General features: G+C 59.0%; 6 protein-coding genes across 6 annotated transcripts; 1 reads left to right on the plus strand and 5 right to left on the minus strand.

The window, feature by feature from the left end:
• Positions 1-309: 309 nt before the first annotated feature.
• Positions 310-5,888, minus strand: RAV1 (regulator of (H+)-ATPase in vacuolar membrane; the record flags this gene model as incomplete). The annotated part of the gene is made up of 8 exons (XM_028617720.1): positions 310-1,394; positions 1,442-3,201; positions 3,242-4,963; positions 5,003-5,118; positions 5,158-5,224; positions 5,265-5,355; positions 5,417-5,708; positions 5,793-5,888. 8 exons carry the CDS (start codon positions 5,886-5,888, stop codon positions 310-312), a joined length of 5,229 nt encoding a protein of 1,742 aa, XP_028474183.1.
• Positions 5,889-6,686: 798 nt separating this feature from the next.
• EHS24_001965 (uncharacterized protein) lies at positions 6,687-7,620 on the plus strand (the record flags this gene model as incomplete). The annotated part of the gene is made up of 6 exons (XM_028617721.1): positions 6,687-6,752; positions 7,010-7,055; positions 7,112-7,317; positions 7,366-7,398; positions 7,472-7,511; positions 7,559-7,620. The coding sequence occupies 6 exons, from the start codon at positions 6,687-6,689 to the stop codon at positions 7,618-7,620; spliced, it is 453 nt and encodes a 150-aa protein (XP_028474184.1).
• Positions 7,621-8,132: 512 nt separating this feature from the next.
• EHS24_001966 (uncharacterized protein) lies at positions 8,133-9,324 on the minus strand (the record flags this gene model as incomplete). Its single annotated transcript, XM_028617722.1, has 4 exons — positions 8,133-8,315; positions 8,405-8,603; positions 8,861-9,222; positions 9,262-9,324. 4 exons carry the CDS (start codon positions 9,322-9,324, stop codon positions 8,133-8,135), a joined length of 807 nt encoding a protein of 268 aa, XP_028474185.1.
• Positions 9,325-9,876: 552 nt separating this feature from the next.
• EHS24_001967 (uncharacterized protein) lies at positions 9,877-11,030 on the minus strand (the record flags this gene model as incomplete). Its single annotated transcript, XM_028617723.1, has 7 exons — positions 9,877-10,065; positions 10,123-10,156; positions 10,211-10,378; positions 10,432-10,520; positions 10,580-10,660; positions 10,733-10,927; positions 10,992-11,030. 7 exons carry the CDS (start codon positions 11,028-11,030, stop codon positions 9,877-9,879), a joined length of 795 nt encoding a protein of 264 aa, XP_028474186.1.
• Positions 11,031-12,019: 989 nt separating this feature from the next.
• Positions 12,020-14,523, minus strand: MET6 (methionine-synthesizing 5- methyltetrahydropteroyltriglutamate--homocysteine methyltransferase; the record flags this gene model as incomplete). The annotated part of the gene is made up of 3 exons (XM_028617724.1): positions 12,020-14,126; positions 14,251-14,372; positions 14,464-14,523. 3 exons carry the CDS (start codon positions 14,521-14,523, stop codon positions 12,020-12,022), a joined length of 2,289 nt encoding a protein of 762 aa, XP_028474187.1.
• Positions 14,524-17,742: 3,219 nt separating this feature from the next.
• Positions 17,743-19,050, minus strand: EHS24_001969 (uncharacterized protein; the record flags this gene model as incomplete). The annotated part of the gene is made up of 2 exons (XM_028617725.1): positions 17,743-18,410; positions 18,450-19,050. 2 exons carry the CDS (start codon positions 19,048-19,050, stop codon positions 17,743-17,745), a joined length of 1,269 nt encoding a protein of 422 aa, XP_028474188.1.
• Positions 19,051-19,190: the final 140 nt, after the last annotated feature.

The raw sequence follows: 19,190 nt of genomic DNA on the forward strand, positions 1-19,190 counted from the left end.
TTAGATTCGTGGACACGGGCGCACAACTTATTCCGTCTCTGCTTTCCTACCTATCTCGGTCTTCTGAATGGTCGGTTCTGTCACTTGTATGAGAGACCAATCATCCTCTGGCATCGGAAAACCATGTGCAGGAGGGAATCTCGTCGAAGGTAACCCGCTCTGCCGCTCCAGTTACAGAGGGCGGTCTCAGCTACTCAAACTCTCGGTGTCATCGTTCGTTACGCATATGTCATGTTTGTACGTCCTATGAATTGCTATGCTACCATCCGAGAAGGAGACTGAGATCACAAAAAGTCAGACAGATAGGCCTTAGAAGAAGTTGTCCATGTTAAACTCCATGGCACCCTGCTGCACATCGTTACGCAGCTCCTTCATGAGGTTTCCAACCTTGCGCGGAGCTTCTGGCTCGGCTTCTGGCTCTGGCTCGGCTTCTGGCTCTGGCTCGGCTGCTGGCTCGGCTGATGGTTCAGCCTCAGCCGCTGGCTCTGGCTCAGAAGGTGCTGGTGCAGGAGGAGTAGCAGGTGCAGGGGCCGGAGCAGCGGCTGGCGGAGGGGTAGCTGGAGCAGCCACAGGTGCGGCGGAAGGTGGCCCGCCGAAGAAGCTGTCCATGTCAAACGCCATGCCGCCTTGCTGCACGTCGTTGCGCAGGTCCTTCATCAAATTGCCGACCTTGCGGGGAGGTTCTGCCTCGGCCTCTGGCTCTGGTTCAGAAGGTGCAGGTGCAGGTGCAGGAGGAGGAGGAGCAACAGGGGATACTGCAGGTGGCCCACCAAAGAAGCTGTCCATGTCAAACGCCATGCCGCCCTGCTGCACGTCGTTACGCAGGTCCTTCATCAAGTTGCCGACCTTGCGTGGAGGTTCAGGCTCTGCCGGTGCAGTGGCCGGAACTTGTGTTGAAACGACACCGGCAAGGGGACTCGACACGCGCTCAGGCGATGTTGTCCGGGACACGACCTGGGACGCAATCTGCGAGTGGCCGGGGGACACGTCCGGCGTGTCGACAATGGCGCTCCCTCCCAGCAGTGCCGAATTACCAAAGTTGAATCCGCCAAACAGGCCGCTGCCGGCAAACAAGTCGGCGGCCTTGTCGCCAACCGTGGCTTGGCCATTGAGGGGCGCGGGAGGGCTGGATGCGCGCGTGGGCGGCTCGGTGGTGCCCTCGGCGAGCACGTCCATGTCCATGCGCATGTTCTCGCGCGCGGTCGGGTTGGAGAGCATAAAGCTCGTACGGCGGCGGGGTGTAAAAGGCGACGTCTTGGGACGGACGGGCGATGTTGCACGCGATCCCGGTGGTCCACTGACGGTGATAGGAGGAGGACGGGCCTTGGGAGGAGGGAAGTAGGGGCGTTCGAACGACCATGAGCGCACCAGGTCGAGACCGAGTGGGTGACATCCTGAAAAGGTCAGTCGAGTTGACGAAACATTCAACTGGCACACTTACCCATTCGAGAAAACACGCGTGCGTTGTGGAGGACAAAGTCAAACTCGAGCTTGACAGAGATCTCGCTGGTACCCTTTGCCGTCTGGAGCGTCTTGGCCTTCAGAAACTGGAAGAGCAGCAGCAGCGACGGGTCGTCGTTGTCGGGATGGCCCACGGGCAATTTGGGGCCCTTGCGGCACCATGCCTCGGCGACCTCTTCCATGGGCGAAATGAGGACTCGGACGGACAAGTCTCGCCTGTTCAGCATCCACAACGTCCAGCTCGCGAGCCAACGGTGCCCACCGCCAAACGCGATGGGAAGGACCGTGTCCGTCAGGACCCAGCGGAGGAGGGGACCATCTCCCTCGACGGCACGCGCGATGGCGACGGCCAGCTGCCAGTCATCCAGTTGACGGAGGCACACGGTGATGGCAGACTTTGCGTCGCCAGCAAGCATGAAGAATGCAGCGGCGTACTCGTAACGCTGCTTGCTCAGGAGGGCGTACGCATTCTTTGCTGCGGCAGTCTTCCACCTGTCGGTGGTAAAGTCGTTGGAGAGGAACTTGAGCATCATGGCCTGCTCCTTGTGACCGGGAGCCTGGCGCCACAGACCGTGGACAACCTGCTTCTTTCCCAGCGCGAAGAACAGCAGCGAACAGCTGGTCGGGTCGCGGTCGTCGTCGGCCATGAAGCGGTTACGCGCGATGACTTCCAGCTGTGCCTTGATTGCATCCTGTGACCGGAGCCAGAGGCACACACCAAGTCGTTTGGCGTCTTTCCACGTCATCTTGTTGTTCTCGCAAGACGCTGTTGCAGCCTGCAAGAGCACCTCGTGGGACTCGGAATGCGTGGCCCAGACAATGTTACGGAACGAGATCTTGACATGGGCACGAGGAATAGCCGGTAACCCAGAGTCGGCAGCGACCTTGGCGAGGCTCGGGAGGACGCCGTTGGCGGAAGGTGTAGCTGCTCCAGACAGGGCAGCACCACGGATATCGCGATTTGCAAACGTGCGAATCGAGATGAGGTAGCGCAAACCGCAGAGGTCGAGGGAACGGCGGGACTGGTCAACCTCGAGCGTTGCCTGGACGAGGGCCGCAAGCATGGTCTTTTCGTTTTGCGTGAGCGGGATAATAACCGAGCCGTCGAGACGCTCAATGAGCTCCTGAACCAGATCGCTGTTAAACTCGTCGTCGTCGCTGAAATCAGTTGGCGTGACGGCGAAGAGGCTCGAGTAGTCTGCCGTCTTGGTCTGCTTCTCCTGCTTCTTGGGCGTATGGAACTCGAGCGGGTCAAGGCGCTCGAACACAAGACGACGCTTTCCCTCGCGCTCACACTCGCGCAGGTTCTTGACGAGGGTGACCAAGATACGCTTGACAAGGTCGATCTTGTCCCACAAGAGACACTGGGAGAGCATTGTGGGGTGGTAGTCAAACAGCGGGCCGTTGCGGTGGGCGATGAGTTCGAAAATATCCTCGGGCTCCTCCTCGTCGTCCGATTCAAGTTCTGGCTCGGTCTCGAGGAAGCGGCTGAACACGTATATTTGGTTGCCGGCACCAACGGCCAGGCTTCCTCCAGCGATCCAGATCGAGTCGTTGATGGGGACCGACGTGTACTTGCGCATGTCGATATGGATAAACGGCGCCCATCCAGGGGTCACTTCAATATAGCTCATACGCTGTTCGCAGATGAGAACGAGGTGGTGCGCAAAGCCGACGGCAAGGACCGATTGGAGGTCGCTGGTGGTCGTCCAGTCAAGATCTTGAATCAGGAACCCGTTTCTGCGCGTTAGACAGGCAAGCATGGTCCAATGCTACTTACCCAAAGTTGTGCGCGAGTTCCAGGCCGGTGCTAAATTCGCTCACGTTCGAGTCCCAAATGGACACTTCGTGGGAGCCATCGGGCATCAAATCCACGAGTACAGTCTTCTTGCGCGAACTGCAGCGCGCGAGGATGACATTCTTCCTCTCGGTCCTGACCACGCCCGTCCTTGTCCATGCAGACACGACTGATGGCGCGTGGTTTGCCATGTCGCCATACACTGTACCGCGACGCCGGCCAGGGAGATGCTGACCGAGTCGGGGCGTCCAGAACTCGAGCACACCGCTTTGCGAAACGGTGAGCACCATGTCCTGGAGAGGAGTGTCCGTCTCCCAGTCCACGGTGGACTGGTGCCAGCCCATAGGGTCGACAGGGAGGACCAAGCGTGGCTTCTCGCCGTCCTCGATGGGCAACACCGAGTGGGATATCAGGGTGACAATGGGCTTCTCAGAGCGATAGATAGTCGAGCCCGTGAATGATGTGCCGCGCAGTGGCGACGTGTCTGGCGACTCTGACAGCATCCGATTTCGGCCCTTGGGCGACTCGTATACCGATTCGGCCAGCCTGACCGTGCGGTGCGCGGGACTTGCGCTGCCGGGCTCGACACGTCCTCGAGTGGGTGAATCTGGCACCAGTTGTGACTGCGAAAGCTCGAGGTGAGGTGAACTTGGCGCTGGGTCGATGCGCCACACCCACGCCTCGCCGCTCTCGGCCACAGCCATGATGACTGCACGACGTGTTCGGCGCTTGCGCGCACTGTATCCGTCGTCAATGTCCGAGACCGCCAGAAGCATCTTGATGTCGTCGCCCTCCTTGGGGTGGAACTGTGGTAGCACGACTTCCTCCGTCGGACGACCGTCGCCTGGGTCGAGATGTTGCAGCACGACACGCGGGCCCTCGGGTCCCTTGTAGTACGAGGCGATGCCGCGACCTTTGGCGTAGATGGCGTATAGAATAGGTACGGCTGGGGCATTCCACTGGCCCTTGCCGACCAGGCATAGTCGTTTCTGATCGCCGAATCGTGATTTCCCCATGCGGCGCTTCTCCCAAACGCCAATCTCGCCGCCGGTGCCGATAGCGAGGAGACCGCGACCGTTGGGTGTACGGACAAACGAGTCAATGTCCTGAGTCAAAAGTACCGACATGGTCTCAAAGTCGACGGGTGATGACGCAAGGGAAAGAGCGTCTGCTGAGCCGGCCAACAGGTCTGTGAGGGAAAGGTACAGTGACGAGACATCGGGGTTGGTCGCCGATGGTGGGAAGCCCAGGTGCAGTGGCTCGCCAGCAATGAGGATACCTTGGGCCGACCAGTCTGCACCAACTTCGGCATCCAAGAATGCAATGGGTTCGGACTGGATCAAGGTGGGCGGTTTGCGGTCGAGGTTAAGAATAGCTCGCACAGTGACCTCGTCATCGGCGCCAAACCAGACCACGAGGTCCATCTCCTCATTGTCGATGCAGTCGAGAATCTTGGACACCTTGGTGGAGAAGGTGACACCTTTGTCGCGTTGTGCCAGTGCCGTCTTGGTGGCTGCGCGTATAGTGTCACCATCGGGGATCCAAAAGGTACCGAATCCGCTTCTCTGGCCTTTGTGTGCTGGGTTGCGGAATGCGCGGTGGTCGATCGAGTACAGCAGTTGGAACCATGACGGGTCATCTAACACGGGCGAGTAGATACGGAACACTGCGTTTGTCGAAACAACGTACAGCTGAGCGTCACCGCTGTTGCTGTCAGCCAAGTCCTGTACGGTCTAATCTCACCTCGACGAGGCACGCCAGCCAATCCAGTCAACCGTCCTAGGCTGGCGGATGTCTTGAGGCTCGCCAATACCAGTACCCTTGGGACCCAGAGTCTGAATGGACACTGTCTTCGAGTCCTGTCTGTTAGACACCTTGGCAGAACTTTTGGCACCCACCTTGTGGTACCAAGCGACATGGCTCTGGGCCGAGGGCAGCGAGACAAGCGGATCGGGTGCCGTATGGCTTTGTTTTGGTCAGCTGATTACCAGTCATGGAGCCGTACCTTGACCAGACACGGTCCCAGACGACCACATCGGCCTCAGGATCCATACGCCAGACTTCCACTCCTCGTTGCGTGCCGACCGCAAGAACGCCTGGAGACAAGGTCAGAACCGTCCCCGATAAACCGCTTGGATAGAATTGTCGCATGCTCACCGTTCACATAGTCGACGCTGCCAATCTGTGTCGACGCAACAATCGTAGAGTGCACGCTCCAACTCGTTTCTCGGTGCCAGAGCACGACGTGAATGCCGCTCCACGCGACGACCTGGTGGTCAGCTCCTTCACAAATCATACAACTCACCATCCCGCTGCGAGCAACAACGCCGTCCACGTCACGGCCGCCGCTCGGGCCTGCTCGATGCGGGAGAGCATCCCAGAACGGGAGCGTCTCGCTTAGGTCTCCAGCTGGGGTGAGGAGGATGACGGCTGTCGCCGACGGATATGCCTGTGAACGAAAGGTCAGTTGTCTGTGCGGTCGGATGGAGCCGGACGCGATGTGTTTATCGTGCCCACTGGCGCCAAGACGTACATAATACGCGCTTCCTTCGATGGATACTCCTGCAAGTGGTCGAGTTGATTCCCTTAGAGGCCGGCCTGGGATGGCCTGCCTTAGGTTGAGGGACATGGATTATGTGGTGGTGGTGGTGGTTGGTGTTGCGACGTCGCTCTGTTCGTGGTAGTGACAATGGATGGATAGACAAACGTCATGCCCTCCACTCGCCGCTAAACGTGGGGTCCAAATAAATGTCTGGCGATTACCATAGTTTGATTACCTTCCAATACTAATGAAAAGTTCCTCGGCACGATCGGCAAATGGTAACTGTTGTCCCCTTCTCCACAACCGCGGTTGTTGTTTATCACTGTCTGCGTTTCCTCGCCGGCTCCTGCTTGGCCCAACCGACTGCAATGTATAATGGCACTGCCATTTTGAACGCAGCATACGCAACCGCCAAAGCTGCGACCACGAGGTTGTCTGTCGGCCGGTGGCTGCTGGCGTGATATGACGACGTCTTGTGGATCTGTGGAGGCCCCGCAGGACGACCCGATAAAATAGCAACAAAGACTCGTGCGCGCACCGAGCGCGGATCCGAAAGGTGAGGCGCTGAGGCGGACCTGGCCAGAGAGATCCAGAGACAAGATAACGGACCTCAACTCTTCAATGTACCATCTTTGATCTCTCTACCACAATGAAGAGGAGGCTCTCCAACAAGCTCAACCCCACATGGTGGGCCGGATGTCCGGCAAGCGGTCTCCGCCGCCCGTCCCAAAGCCATGGCCGGCGGCCACTGAAGGGTAAATAAAGCGCATCGTCACTGGTCCACATCAGCGCCTTGCAACGAACCCCCACATTCTCTCTTCTAACTCTTACCTTCTCTTCTTCTAACCCTCCCCCCCCCAAAAAAAACCCCCCACTCCAAGCATCATGGTCGCCCTCCCCAATGACTGGCCCATCACCGGTGTCGGCCTCCTCGCCCTCACCTTCCTGAACGTGAGTGAACTGTGCCGGTGAAATCACCGAGACTCTTGTCCTCCTCCGGGCTCAGTTGCGCGGCTACGTGGCCTCGTTCAAGCTGGATTGGGCACATTGGAATACCTCTCCGAGTGATTCTCCTTCTCAGCTTCAACCAACTCCAGGTGGAAGCATCCGCAGGATGTCTGGACCTCGCCAAGCCGTGCATCCCAGCTTGGCAACCGGTTGTGGCTGATCGGCGACGGCGTTGGTTGAATGTCATGTTAACGTCTCAGGTCTTCCAGCTCCTCAAGGTTTCGGGCCAGCGCAAGAAGGCCCAGGGTGAGTGCCTATAGCAAAACCTCTCCTCTACCCCAGCTCTCGTCGCTAACAACCAGTCGCCTACCCTGCCCTGTACGCCGACGCCGCCGAGGCCAAGGCCGACCCCGAGAAGTTCAAGTTCAACTGCATCCAGCGCGCCCACGCCAACACCCTCGAGTACATCCCCTACATCATGGGCATGTTCGCCTACACTGGTGTCTTCCACCCCAAGCCCGCCACCGCCGTTGTCTGCGCCTGGGCGTTCGGCCGTGTCTTCTACACTGTGAGTTCATCTGCCCTTTGAACGTAGACAGTGAACTGACTGTGACAGCTCGGCTACGCCACTGGCAACCCTGCGGCCCGCGTACGTTTATCCCCAGGAGCTGTCCTCTTCAAGAATGACACTTGCGTGTGCGTTCATGTTACTGACGTTATAGAACGGTGGTCTCGGTGCCCTCGCCGGCCTCTCGTCGATCGGTGCGTTGCTATGCTCGGGAGCAAGGGGAACACACTGACCTCCTCAGCCCTCTTCTTCGGCACCATCTACACCGTCGCCACTCAGGTCATTGCCCTCAACCTCTTCTAAATACAGGCAAGGCCACTGTAACGCTGCACACGGGTTCTGCAGAACTGGTCGGGGCCGGGCTGCAGGTATCTGCCGCCGTGATGCGTTTACTAGTTGTGTGGTGCTCGATGCAAACTATGACACTAGAATGGCCATGTGCAGGCCCCACATGAGCGTAGTACTGCTCTGGAAATCGTTGCTATCCTGAAGGCAACACGTAGATTGATCGGCCGTTCCAACGAAATGAGAAAGTGGCCCTGGTTGCCTGCGCGCCACACTCCCGTCAACACGTTGCACTTTAGACACGTGCATAGTGGCATGCGCCAGACTTGCTCTGCGGTGCCAAGTTGCAAGTTTTGGACCACATCAGCATGCCTTAGCCACAAGCACCTGATTTGCATAGAATTCTCGAATGTTTTTAGCGACGTGCCACACCACAATCCGGGGACCCTGTTTCCTTCTCGCATTCTCCGTACACAACACACACAACTGTTCCGGACACATTTCCCGCCGACCAAAGCAACAGACACCGCCTAGACAGTCGAGTAGCCGCCGTCGACGTTCCAAACGGCGCCAGTGACAAACGACGCCTCCTCGGAGCAGAGGAAGACTACAACGTCGGCAATCTCCTCGGCGTAGCCGCCGCGGCCGAGCGGGGTACGGTCTGGCGTGGTGCCCCACTGGAAGAGGAGGTTGGCACCTTCCGAAGCCGTCATCTGGATTGTCAGTTGTGGGACTCGTGTACCACTGGCTGAGCGGGGACAGCTATAAGCCATCGCCTATCGCCGGCTCCCATCCGACTCACGGGGGTGTCAATCCAGCCAGGTGCAATGGCGTTGACGCGGACGCCCTTTGACGAGTTCTCAAACGAGGCCGATTTGGTGAGGCCGCACACGGCGTGCTTGCTGCTGACGTACGCTGTGGTGCTCTGGCAGCTAAACTGGCCCAGGATGGACGCAATGTTCACAATGGCGCCACGCTGCTTGCGGCGGTCGTCGCGCGAACTGTGCGTCAGTAAGGTTCGCGCAGTAGGGACATGACAGTCCGCTGGTACGCTGGCCACTGGCGTGCGTTCGGGCGTGAGATAGCGAGATAGGGCTTATAGCTTATGGGCTTGCACAGAAGGCATCGTCGCGACGCCAAGGTTCGCCCACAGGACGTCATGGGCGTCGCGTCGGCGCTCTCACAACAGAACCCAACCTCCACGGCCCGTTGCCGCCACCTCCCTGCAAGAAGCCGACGACCTCTCCCCTGTACTCACGGTTGGTAGTCTTGCTTGAGCATCTGGATGAGCTGCTCCCTGACGCAGAGGAAGACGCCGCGCTCATTGACGCCCGTGACCTTGTCGTACAGCTCGGTCGTGGTGTCGGTGAACGGAGCAGCGAGGCCAATACCGGCGCAGTTGACGGCATAGTCGAGACGGCCAAACTTGTCCACGGCAGTCGCGACCATGGCCTTGACCTGGGCCTCGTCGGACACGTCCGTCTTGACACCGACGATCTCGGCGTCGGGATACGCCTTGCTGAACGCCTGCACGGCCGAGGTGAGGCTGTCGCTGTAGTCTGCGACGACGACCTTGGTGACGCCCTTGGCCAAAAAGGCCTTGACGGACGCAGCACCGATCTGAGAGGGTAAGCGATGGGAAGCAGCAAAGGTACCCACGCCGCTGCTGCCACCGGTAACGAGAGCGACTGCGTTTGAGTTTGTTGTGGATTGAGTGACCATGGTTGAGACAATGTCAGTGATAGGTGAGAGTTCGGGAACGCTGTGAGCCGACGCTTCTGGTTTAGAGGTACTTTATAGTGTCTTGCAGTCGGCTACTGAGCTATTGAAGGCGCTGCCGTGTGACCGGAAAGTTGGCATCTAGGAAGCCGTGGCGGCGAGGTGTGCCTTGCCTTTTGCCTTGGCTTGCGTCTTGCGTCTTGCCCATGTCCGACTGACATTTGCTGCGGAAGCGAGCGCACCGCTCATGTGACTAACTGGACATGCTGTTAAGGCCGCGGCGATGCGGGGCAATGGTCTGCGTGCACGGGATAACTCTGGACGCTTGCCCCCCGCCCCAACGCAATGGATTGTGTCAGTAGAACTTGATTCTGCCGTTGCCGCAAATGCCGCCGGGCCCCGGAGCGCCCATTACCGGGCACCATGCGGGGCACTCGGTGTGCGGTTACGTGGTGTTGTTGACAAGGGCAGAAAGTGGATGGGACAACTGGCTGGCACGCTCTGCGCTCTGCAACATAGACTTCATTCATTCGCATTATGTGGACGGACAAGACTCTACTTGGCGGTCATGGCGCCGTCAATCTCCCACGTCGAGCCCGACACAAACGACGCCTCGTCACTGCACAGGAAGACAATGACGTCGGCGACCTCCTCGGGCTGGCCACCACGGGAGAGCGGAGTGGCCATCGTGCTGGTGGCCATGGGCAGGAACTGGGGATTGACCTCGTTGACGGCCTTGGTGAGCTGCACGGCGTGTTAGATCAAGACTGTCTGAATGTTTTTTTTTTGGGGGGGACGTACGGGCGTGATGATGATACCGGGCGCGACGCAGTTGCTGTTCCGTCAGTCCCATGCTTTGCGAGAACGAGGCCTGCGAACGGTGACTCACACGCGGATGCCGTTGGGGCCATTCTCAATGGCGGCAGTCTTGGTCAGGCCAATGACGGCGTGCTTGCTCGCAACGTAGGCAGCACTGTGGGGCATGGCGCGGAGACCGGCGATACTGGCAATTGAGACAATGGCACCGCGGCGAGCACCGCGTTCACGTCCCGGGTGTCTTTTGGGTGTCAGCTTCAAGAGGGACGTGTAGCTGGGTGTTGAGAAACTCACGGGACGAGGTCCTGCTTCTGCATCTGGGCAATCTCTTCACGGAGAGCAAAGAAGACACCGTTCTGGTTGACGCCAATCACCTTGTCCCACTACGCCAAGGTCAGCAAAGGCAGCGTCGAGGGCCGAGCTCGCATGGCGCCAGACGTACCGAGGCAGTCTCAAACTCGTTGATGGGGTGGACCATGCTGATACCGGCACAGTTGGCGCAGTAGTCGAGGCGGCCAAACTTCTGCAGGACGTGTCAGTCCACAGCGGACGCGTCCCCTCCTTCCTCCTTCCTCGTCCCTTCCCCGGTACGCACGGCAACCGTCTCGTCAACCATCTTCTTGATGTCCTTCTCGTCGGCAACGTTGGTGACGATGGGGAGGATCTGCGCGTTGGGGAACTCGGCCTCGAGGTCTTTAGCGTACGAAGCCAGCAGAGGCGCGTTAAAGTCGGCAATGGTGACCTTGTCCACACCCTTGAGGAGGAACTTGCGCGCGGTAGCAGCGCCGATCTTTGCAGGCGTGTCAGTGACCAAAGGGCTGCAATGACTGCCACGGTCCCCAAGGGGCACTCACACCCGAAGCTCCACCAGTGACGAGGGCGACACCTTGCATGTTGAGAATGTTGATTGTAGAGGAGAAGGAGACGCGAGGATGTTGAGCTGCACCACTTGGGCCCCATGGGCGCCCGGGTATTTAACATGACACTGGGGTCACTGCCCCGCATGCCCATGCGTGTTGCCGAGGCCGTGTCGCACGTCGGGGCCAAGACCGCGCGACACATGTACGCAGAGGCGTGCTTGCCAGGCTGCATCTGGCTGCAGCTTGGGCTGGCCGGGCTGACAGTTCGGGCACGGCAGCCAGTCGCCGTGTCATGGCAAGGCAGCGTAGAACGCCATGCGCAGAACGGGTACCAATTACCAAGCGCGTCCGCGGCTACGACGGCAACTGGGTGGGCACATGCAGCGGTGGCGTGTTTGGTGTGGGGGGCGATGTGTTCGGCGATGGCCGCCGCTTCAACTGCCCATGGACGGTGTTCGGTATGTCACCTGTGTCACCTGGTCACAACCCCCCCTCTCATGTCTCACCTCGGCCACGCACCATGCGCGTCCGTCTTGACCAGCACCTGCGACGCGCCACAGGCCACAGGACCAGTCTCTGCACGATGAAGACTCACAGGCACGTTGATAGCGATGCCAAGGTCCTCCAGGTACAGTACCTCCAAAGGTATCTGCGCATTCCTTCCACGCTTTCGTACAGGCAGAAGGCTCGCCGCCATCACTGTCCAGACACCATTTATTCCCACTCGCCTGTCAGTGCTACTCCTCTCCAGGTGTGTGCTCTGCATCAAATATCTGTGCCGGTTGAACAGGCTTTCATTTTTATACTGCTGCTACTCTGTTACGACTATCGCTTTTTTCAACAACTCGGCTGTGGACACAAATGTGGTATCAAAGTGATGGAATTTGGGGGGTGGGGATTGTGGTGGACGGTTGAGGTCCTTTTAATGCAAAGTTAATGTGTTATTGTTTTGGGTGCAAGACATTATAGGACGTGTCTTGTCCCGGGGGGGTTGCGTTCTCTAAATTGAATAGAGGTGACGCTTAAAGGTTCTCGCGAGCCCACTTGGCGGCGGCGACGAGGTTGGCAAGCGACTCCTCGGTCTCCTTCCAAGCACGGGTCTTGAGACCACAGTCGGGGTTGACGACAAGGAGGTCGGCGGGGATAACCTTGGCGAAGGCGACAAGGCGGTCCTTGATCTCCTGCTCCGAGGGGACACGGGGCGAGTGGATGTCGTAAACACCGGGGCCGATCTCGTTCGAGTAGCCGTGCTTGGCGAAGACGTCAAGGAGCTTGAGGTCGGCCTTCGAGGCCTCGATCGAGATGACGTCGGCGTCAAGACGCTGGATGTGGGGGAAGATGTCTCCGAAGTCCGAGTAGCAGAAGTGCGAGTGGACCTGGGTGTCGTTCTCAACACCCGAGGTCGAGAGACGGAACGAGTCAACGGCCCAGGTGAGGTACTCGTCCCAGTCCTCGCGACGGAGGGGGAGACCCTCACGGATAGCGGGCTCGTCGACCTGGATGGCGCGGATGTCGGCGTTGGCAAGGTCAACAACCTCGTCGCGGAGGGCGAGGGCGAGCTGCTTCGACTGGACCTCCTTGGAGACGTCGGCACGGGGGAACGACCAGTTAAGGATGGTAACGGGGCCGGTAAGCATACCCTTCATGGGCTTGCTGGAGACCGACTGGGCGTACGACGACCAGCGGACGGTCATGGGGGTGGGGCGCGAGACGTCCGAAACAATGATGGGGGGACGAACGTAACGCGAGCCGTACGACTGGACCCAACCAAGCTGGGTGAAGATGAAGCCGGTGAGCTGCTCGCCGAAGTACTGAACCATGTCGTTACGCTCGGGCTCGCCGTGGACGAGGAGGTCGAGGCCGACCTTCTCCTGGAAGTCGACAACCGACTTGATCTCGTTCTCCATGGCAGTCTCGTACTGCTCCTGGGTGAGCTCACCCTTGCCGAACTTGGCACGAGCGACACGGATCTCCTTGGTCTGGGGGAACGAGCCGATGGTGGTGGTGGGGAACTTGGGGAGCTTGAGGTGGGCCTTCTGGGCCTCACGACGGACGGGGAAGGCGTCCTTGCGCGAGAGCATCTCGGGGGTGATGGCGGCGACACGGTCACGGACGGCAGAGTCCGAGGTGCGCTCGAACTCGCGACGGGCAGCAATGTCCTTGGTGTTCTGCTCGAAGAGCTCCGACTCCTTGCCCGAGAGGACAGTGGCGAGGGCAGCGACCTCAGCACACTTCTCCTGGGCGAACGAGAGCCACGAGAGCTGCTCGGCGGTGAGCTTGGTCTCGACCTTGGTGGTCAGGGGGGTGTGGAGGAGCGACGACGAGGTCGAGATGACAACGCGGTCGGCACCGAGGGCGGCAATGGCCTTCTCGGCGATGGCCTGCGAGGCCTTGAGGTCGTTCTTCCAGATGTTACGGCCCGAGATGAGACCAAGCTCAAGAACAATCTTGGTGTCCTTGACGGCCTCGATGGCGGCGTCGAGCTGCTTGGGCTCGCGGTTAAGGTCGAGGTGGAGGCCAGCGATGGGGAGCTCCTTAAGGAACTCGATCGACTTGCCGACACGGCCGTAGGCGGTGGTGAGGGTGATGGGGAGGCCAGCGGCGGCGAGCTTCTCGTAGGTCGACTTGTAAAGGTCGCCAAGCTCCTCTCCGGCGTCGGTGACAAGGATGGGCTCGTCAAGCTGGACCGAGGCGGCACCGGCCTTCTTGAGCGACTCGAGGATCTCAACGTAGACGGGGATGAGCTTCTCAATCAGGTCGAGGGTCTTGAACTCGGCGGGGGCGTCACGCGACTTGCGAACAAGCGAGAGGTAGGTGATGGGGCCGAACAGGACGGGGCGGGTCTCGATGCCGAGAGCCTTGGCCTCCTCGTACTCCTCGAGAGCCTGGTTGCGGTTGATCTTGAACTCGGTCTCGGGGGCGTGGTCGACCTTGACGATGTGGTAGTTCGAGTCGAAGAACTTGCCCATCTCGTTGGCGGCAACGTCAATGCCCTTGGCGCGGTCCTGGTGACCACGGCCCATGGCAAAAAATGTGTCGAGAGGCGAGAGGCCCTGCTTGGTGAAGCGCTCGGGGATGACATTAAAGTTGAACGAGTGGTCGAGCAGGTGGTCGTACAGGGTAAACTCTCTATCCAATTAGCAGTGAACAGGAAGGAAGCAATGAACAGGAAGGAAAGGAGTAACAAAGTGGAAGGGAGTTCAGATGACGAGGAATGGGTGGACAAAAAGTGGTGGGAAAGGGAAATACTCACCCCGAGGGAATGAGGTCGACACCAGCGTTCTTCTGCGACTCCCAACGCTCCTGACGGATAGCCTTGGCAGCGGTCTGGAGGTCCTCCTCCGAGATCTTGCCGGCCCAGTAGGCCTCGATGGCCTGGAGAAAAAGTCAGCAACATGTTCTGGGTTCCACGTTGCAGCTATGATGCTCCGTCGAGTTCCAGGCAGCACGCCTGATGACAACTCACCTTCTTGGCGGCACGACCGGTTCCCACGCGAGGATAACCAAGGGTAGCAGAAGCGACCATTGTGAAGATGTTTTTAGTTGGAGAGGGGGGGGTGAAGGGGGGTGTGGTGGAAGAAAAAGACGAGATGCGCGGGGGAGTGGATTTTATAAAGTGGGTCGACTCCCACCCGCGAACGTGTCCGGGCGGCGGGATCAAATCGCCAGGCCCCCAGCCTGCCCGCCTGGCCGCTCCTGGAAGGTTGGGCCGTTGGAAATTACTTTTTACTAGCACGACGTGTGAAGGGTCACGCCTTCTTGGGCCAGTGCTGCCCCTTCCGAAATGGCTGGGCTGGCTGGCCGCTGGCGTGCTGGGCACATGAGCCGATACAGGCCACACACCCTCAAATGGATCATACGAGAGCAAAATGGGCCTTGCCCATGACATCAAACGGCTGGCCAAGTGGCGTCACCCTCAAGAGATCAGAGCCCTGTGCATATCGTGATGGACGCTGGCCAAGCTCAGACGCTCGGACGGCTGACCAGGGCTCCTGGCAGGGATCCTGGCAGCTGGCAGGGCTCGCGACACACACCAAGCGCGGTCCGCCGAAAAACTCGCCCACGACACTTCCCAATTGCAATGGCCCCATGGCACGTTGTCGACGTGATCACAACAGCGCTCCCAGATACCAAAGACAGAGTGGTCCCACGTCGGTGTTTGCCCTCGGTAGACACCACAGGGCAACGGCGCCACTAGCCACGAGTCACAACTGTGGTGGTGCCAAACGGTGGATTCGGAAGACGGTAAAGACACACAAAGCCCAGGACCTTCTAGTAATGGCGCTTCCATCAACGTTGTATCGTGTTTAATGGTCCCCAGCTATGGCCATGCTACAGAGTGACACCGAGACCCCATGGTAAGGAGCACCAAAGTGGACCAGAGTGGGGAGAAACACAGTTTTTGCTGAGCCCCATTTTTTTCTGGAATTTCTAATTTCTAAACGCGGTCAAACGTGTGCGATTGTGCCTCCGCGTTCCTCCGTTTCCGCCGTCCAAGCGATCCAAGCGGTCGCAGGTGGAGCGCGGGGCACCACACAGTGTGGGGCACCAAATTCACACCAGTCTTCAATGGCACTGCCAACATCATCGCCAGCAGCAGCAGCAACAACAACAACAACATGGCGGTTGGAACGCTACAGGCTGTCTGTCTGCTGGGGAACCTGGAAGGGGGAAGTTACAGAAATGGAGGTACAGCAGGATTGAATCGCATTTACTGTCGTTTTTACAAGCACAGAAAGCGCAGCAGGAGCAATCAGAATAACGGAATCTCCTGTACTGGTGGATGCCACCTTGCAGCCCGACAACCGGCAAGGACCCACACCTGGTACTATACATGGGTCTCCTCGTGTAGAGAAACTAGACTCCCGGAACAACGTTTGTGGGAACTGGGAACGAAATGGCGTAGACAATCCAGAAGTCGGAGACCAAGCACGTTTCTTGCAGAGTCGTTGCAGTGTGGACTTGAGACCATGACAGTTGAGGGTGTATAGGCGTTGTCGATCTTGTAAAAGTTGGCCCATTGCGACGACGTCTCACGGCCAAAGATGCAGCTGGATGGAGGTTGGAACGAGCGTGCCGGTACCTTGAGCTGCGCCACGACGTCGTGAAGGTGGGCGAGGAGCGTGGCAGTCTTATTCCGCTCGCGGGAGCAAGTGAGGCACCCCCTTCTTGTCGTCTTCAACATCCAGCCAGAGAAACGTCCAGTTTTTGAGGCACGTGTCACAGGCGAAGCCCACCTTCACGTTCTCCCAGGCGCGCTTGTTGTAGCATGACGAGCATACAAGCTTCGTGCCGTCGACCGAGGCGGTGATGTAGTCCGTGTCTGGATCGCACTTGTCGCACTCGCAACAAACGATTTGACCCTTGCGGTCATGGCCGCTGATCGGCTTTGCGTTTAGCGGCTGGGCCATTTTTTGCAGCCCGGTGAGTGTTCTGGGTGACCTGGATCTGCGCCACGATGCGGGCACGCGACGCAGCGGCTCTCTCAGCACGCGTGGCGTCGTTTTGTTGCTGGTTAGAACACCAGAGACAGACCTTTTTCCATAGTCAGCCATTTGTGTATGCCTTCGGAGTTGCAAGCCCTGCACTTACAGTTATGTCGCCAGTCTGGACCCAGCACGCCGTGTTCACATTTGCACTTGGCACAGGTGTGCCCAGAGAGGGCCGATGCGCGGTAGCGCTTGTGGGAGCACGGTCCCCACAACTTCTTCTCTGGCACCACCTCCCCTGTTCGTTGTACACCAGGTTCCACACCGGGGATGAGGTACGCGGGCAGCTCGCACATGTCTGTCCGTCTTGAAGGTGAATGCCCTTTTTCCGATTATGGCATGGTCGGCACCAGCGGGCACCGATAACGCCTAAGTCTGCGGCGGGGAGGGTGTACAACTTGGCAAATGTTGCAGTCATAGCAGACCACCTTCTCACTGGCCCAGTAGTTCCGCTTGGCAACCAGTGACTTGCTTGTAGGACGTCGAGGTGGAGGTATTCTGCGGCCGTTCTCAAGGTACCATCGGTGGATCGGTGGATCGGTGGAAGCACTCTTGGCAAATCTGAAACGTGTTAATCAGGATCGCAGGAGGTCTTTGTAGGAACACGGCCACTCACGAATCGTCCTGCCTGGGACTTTGAGAAGAGAACCTTGGCTGTGTGGGTCTTCTCCCTGTCACATCCGCACTTGGTGCCACACTTCCATGTCACAAGCGAGCGGGCACACGCTGTTCCAGGCGGATGGTCAGGAAGATGCGGCCGAGGGAAGCCCAACTGGTGCCGTCGTGCCGAGCTTGACGAAGGGGCGTGTTCTCCGCATGTGCGGCAGCAGAGAAATCCGCCTCGTGCACGGTAGAACTTGGAAATGGGTCCCGGTGCGGGGACAGTCCTCTGTCTTGCTGGTGATGAAGTCGAAATTCTCGAGAGGGGGGTGAACCGGCCTGCGAGCTCTGGCGGTGCTGTGGCAAGGGATCCTCCGTCGGAGCGTGTTGGACGGCGTGGGAGAAGACGGCGGCAACGGCGAGGGAATCTCCGCCAGGATGCCATGTGGTTGGCGGCGATCCGTGAAGCCTATTCAAAAGGCGCCTTGTCGGGCTCGTCGGGCTACAGCTACTCCTCAACCCGCTCGCGTTCTTCGATGGCCTTGGCCTTCTCGAGTTGCATGGACAGTGATAACAATCGGTACAGCGGCACAGCGTCCATCGTGGTTGCACCAGGCGGAATCAAACGGTGGCTATATGATTGGGACTACTCGTGACTACTCTTTGTGCCTCTTCCTGGCCGCATCGGCCTCCTCCCTCTCGCGTTTACGTGCCATGAACCTCTCCTTGGCCTCGGCTCGCTTGCGCGCAGCCTCGCCATCATCGCCTTCTCGCCGCCTACGTGCCGCCTCCTCCTCGTCACGTGCATGCTGGGCCGCTGCTGCGCGCTTCTCTTCCTCTTGAGCACGCATCTGGTCAGCCAGGCGCTTGCGCTCACGTGCCATACGCTCCTGGTAGGTCGCTGCTGATCCCACCGCGCGAGAGACGTAGGGCTGGTTGTCGTTGGTGTTTGTTGTGGAGCGCTGGCCGGTCAGGAGCGAGTTGGGGAGAGCGGGCTGGGGCTTTTTGGTAATGTTCAAGCCGGCCTTGAGCAGAGAGCGCTTGTCGACCACCTCGCCCTCGTCGTTGATCTCGACTTCCTTGCCAGTCTCAGCAGAGATGCCAGACTTGGCCTTGGACTTCTTCGCCTCGGCGGCGAGCAACGGGTCGTACTCTTCCTCGTCGTCAAAGGCCGGAGCAGAGGGAGGCTTAATGGCGAGCGACGGACCGATAGCCGCATTTGAAGTCGCCGCCATGGCAGCAGAGTGCTTGGCGGCGTTGTCGTCCAACATTGTCTTGTAGAGCGACGTGAGACCGGGTCCCTTGTTGCCCTTCCGCGCCTCCACTGTGACTGTTAGCTCAAGCTCGACAGATCATAGCTCACCTTCACGCGCCTTCTCCTCCTCCTCGGCCTTGCGGACCTCTTCCATCTGCTTCTTGTATGCCTCGGTGACAAACTTCTCCTTGTCGGCAAACTCGTCGCCCTCCTTCTCGCGCTCGATGGAGAGCATCTTCTCCTCGGCGCGCAACCGGTCCAGTCGTCGAGTAGCTGCGGCCTGGAGGAAGCTCTCAATGTATTTGGGCTTGTTCTCCTTGTTGACCTCCTTTTGCTTCTCCTCGAGCTCGCGCTCGGCCGCCTTCATCGTGTCAAACACGCCGTCATAGTCGAACACACTTTGGTCAATCTTGAGGGCTTCTTGCTGCGCCTTGCGCTCGGCGCGTGACATCATGGCGACCGCGGGCTTCTTTTGCTTCGACGGTCCAGCGGTTGGTGGTGGTCGCGGCGCGTTGTCGTCATCGTCGTCGCCAAAGAGGTTGCCGATCGGCTTGGGCGCGGGTTTGGCCGCTGGCTTTCCTCCCTTGGCCTTGGCCATCAGGAGCTCCATGTTGGACATGGGAGCAGCGACACCAGCGGCAGGAGCGGCGGCGCCATTCTTGGCTGCTGGCTTGCCGCCAAACGAGAATGAGATCTTGCCTTCGGACATGGCAGGGAGTTGGGTTCAAGATGATGAGGATGGACGGCCGCGGCGAGTTGAGGGTGGAACAACAATCGGTGGCGACGGAAGTAAATTTGTGAGAAACACACTACGATCACCCTCGATCATCCCAGGCGATCCGATCACAC

Source organism: Apiotrichum porosum (genome assembly GCF_003942205.1).
Source record: "Apiotrichum porosum strain DSM 27194 chromosome Unknown scaffold_11, whole genome shotgun sequence".
NCBI lineage: Eukaryota > Fungi > Basidiomycota > Tremellomycetes > Trichosporonales > Trichosporonaceae > Apiotrichum > Apiotrichum porosum.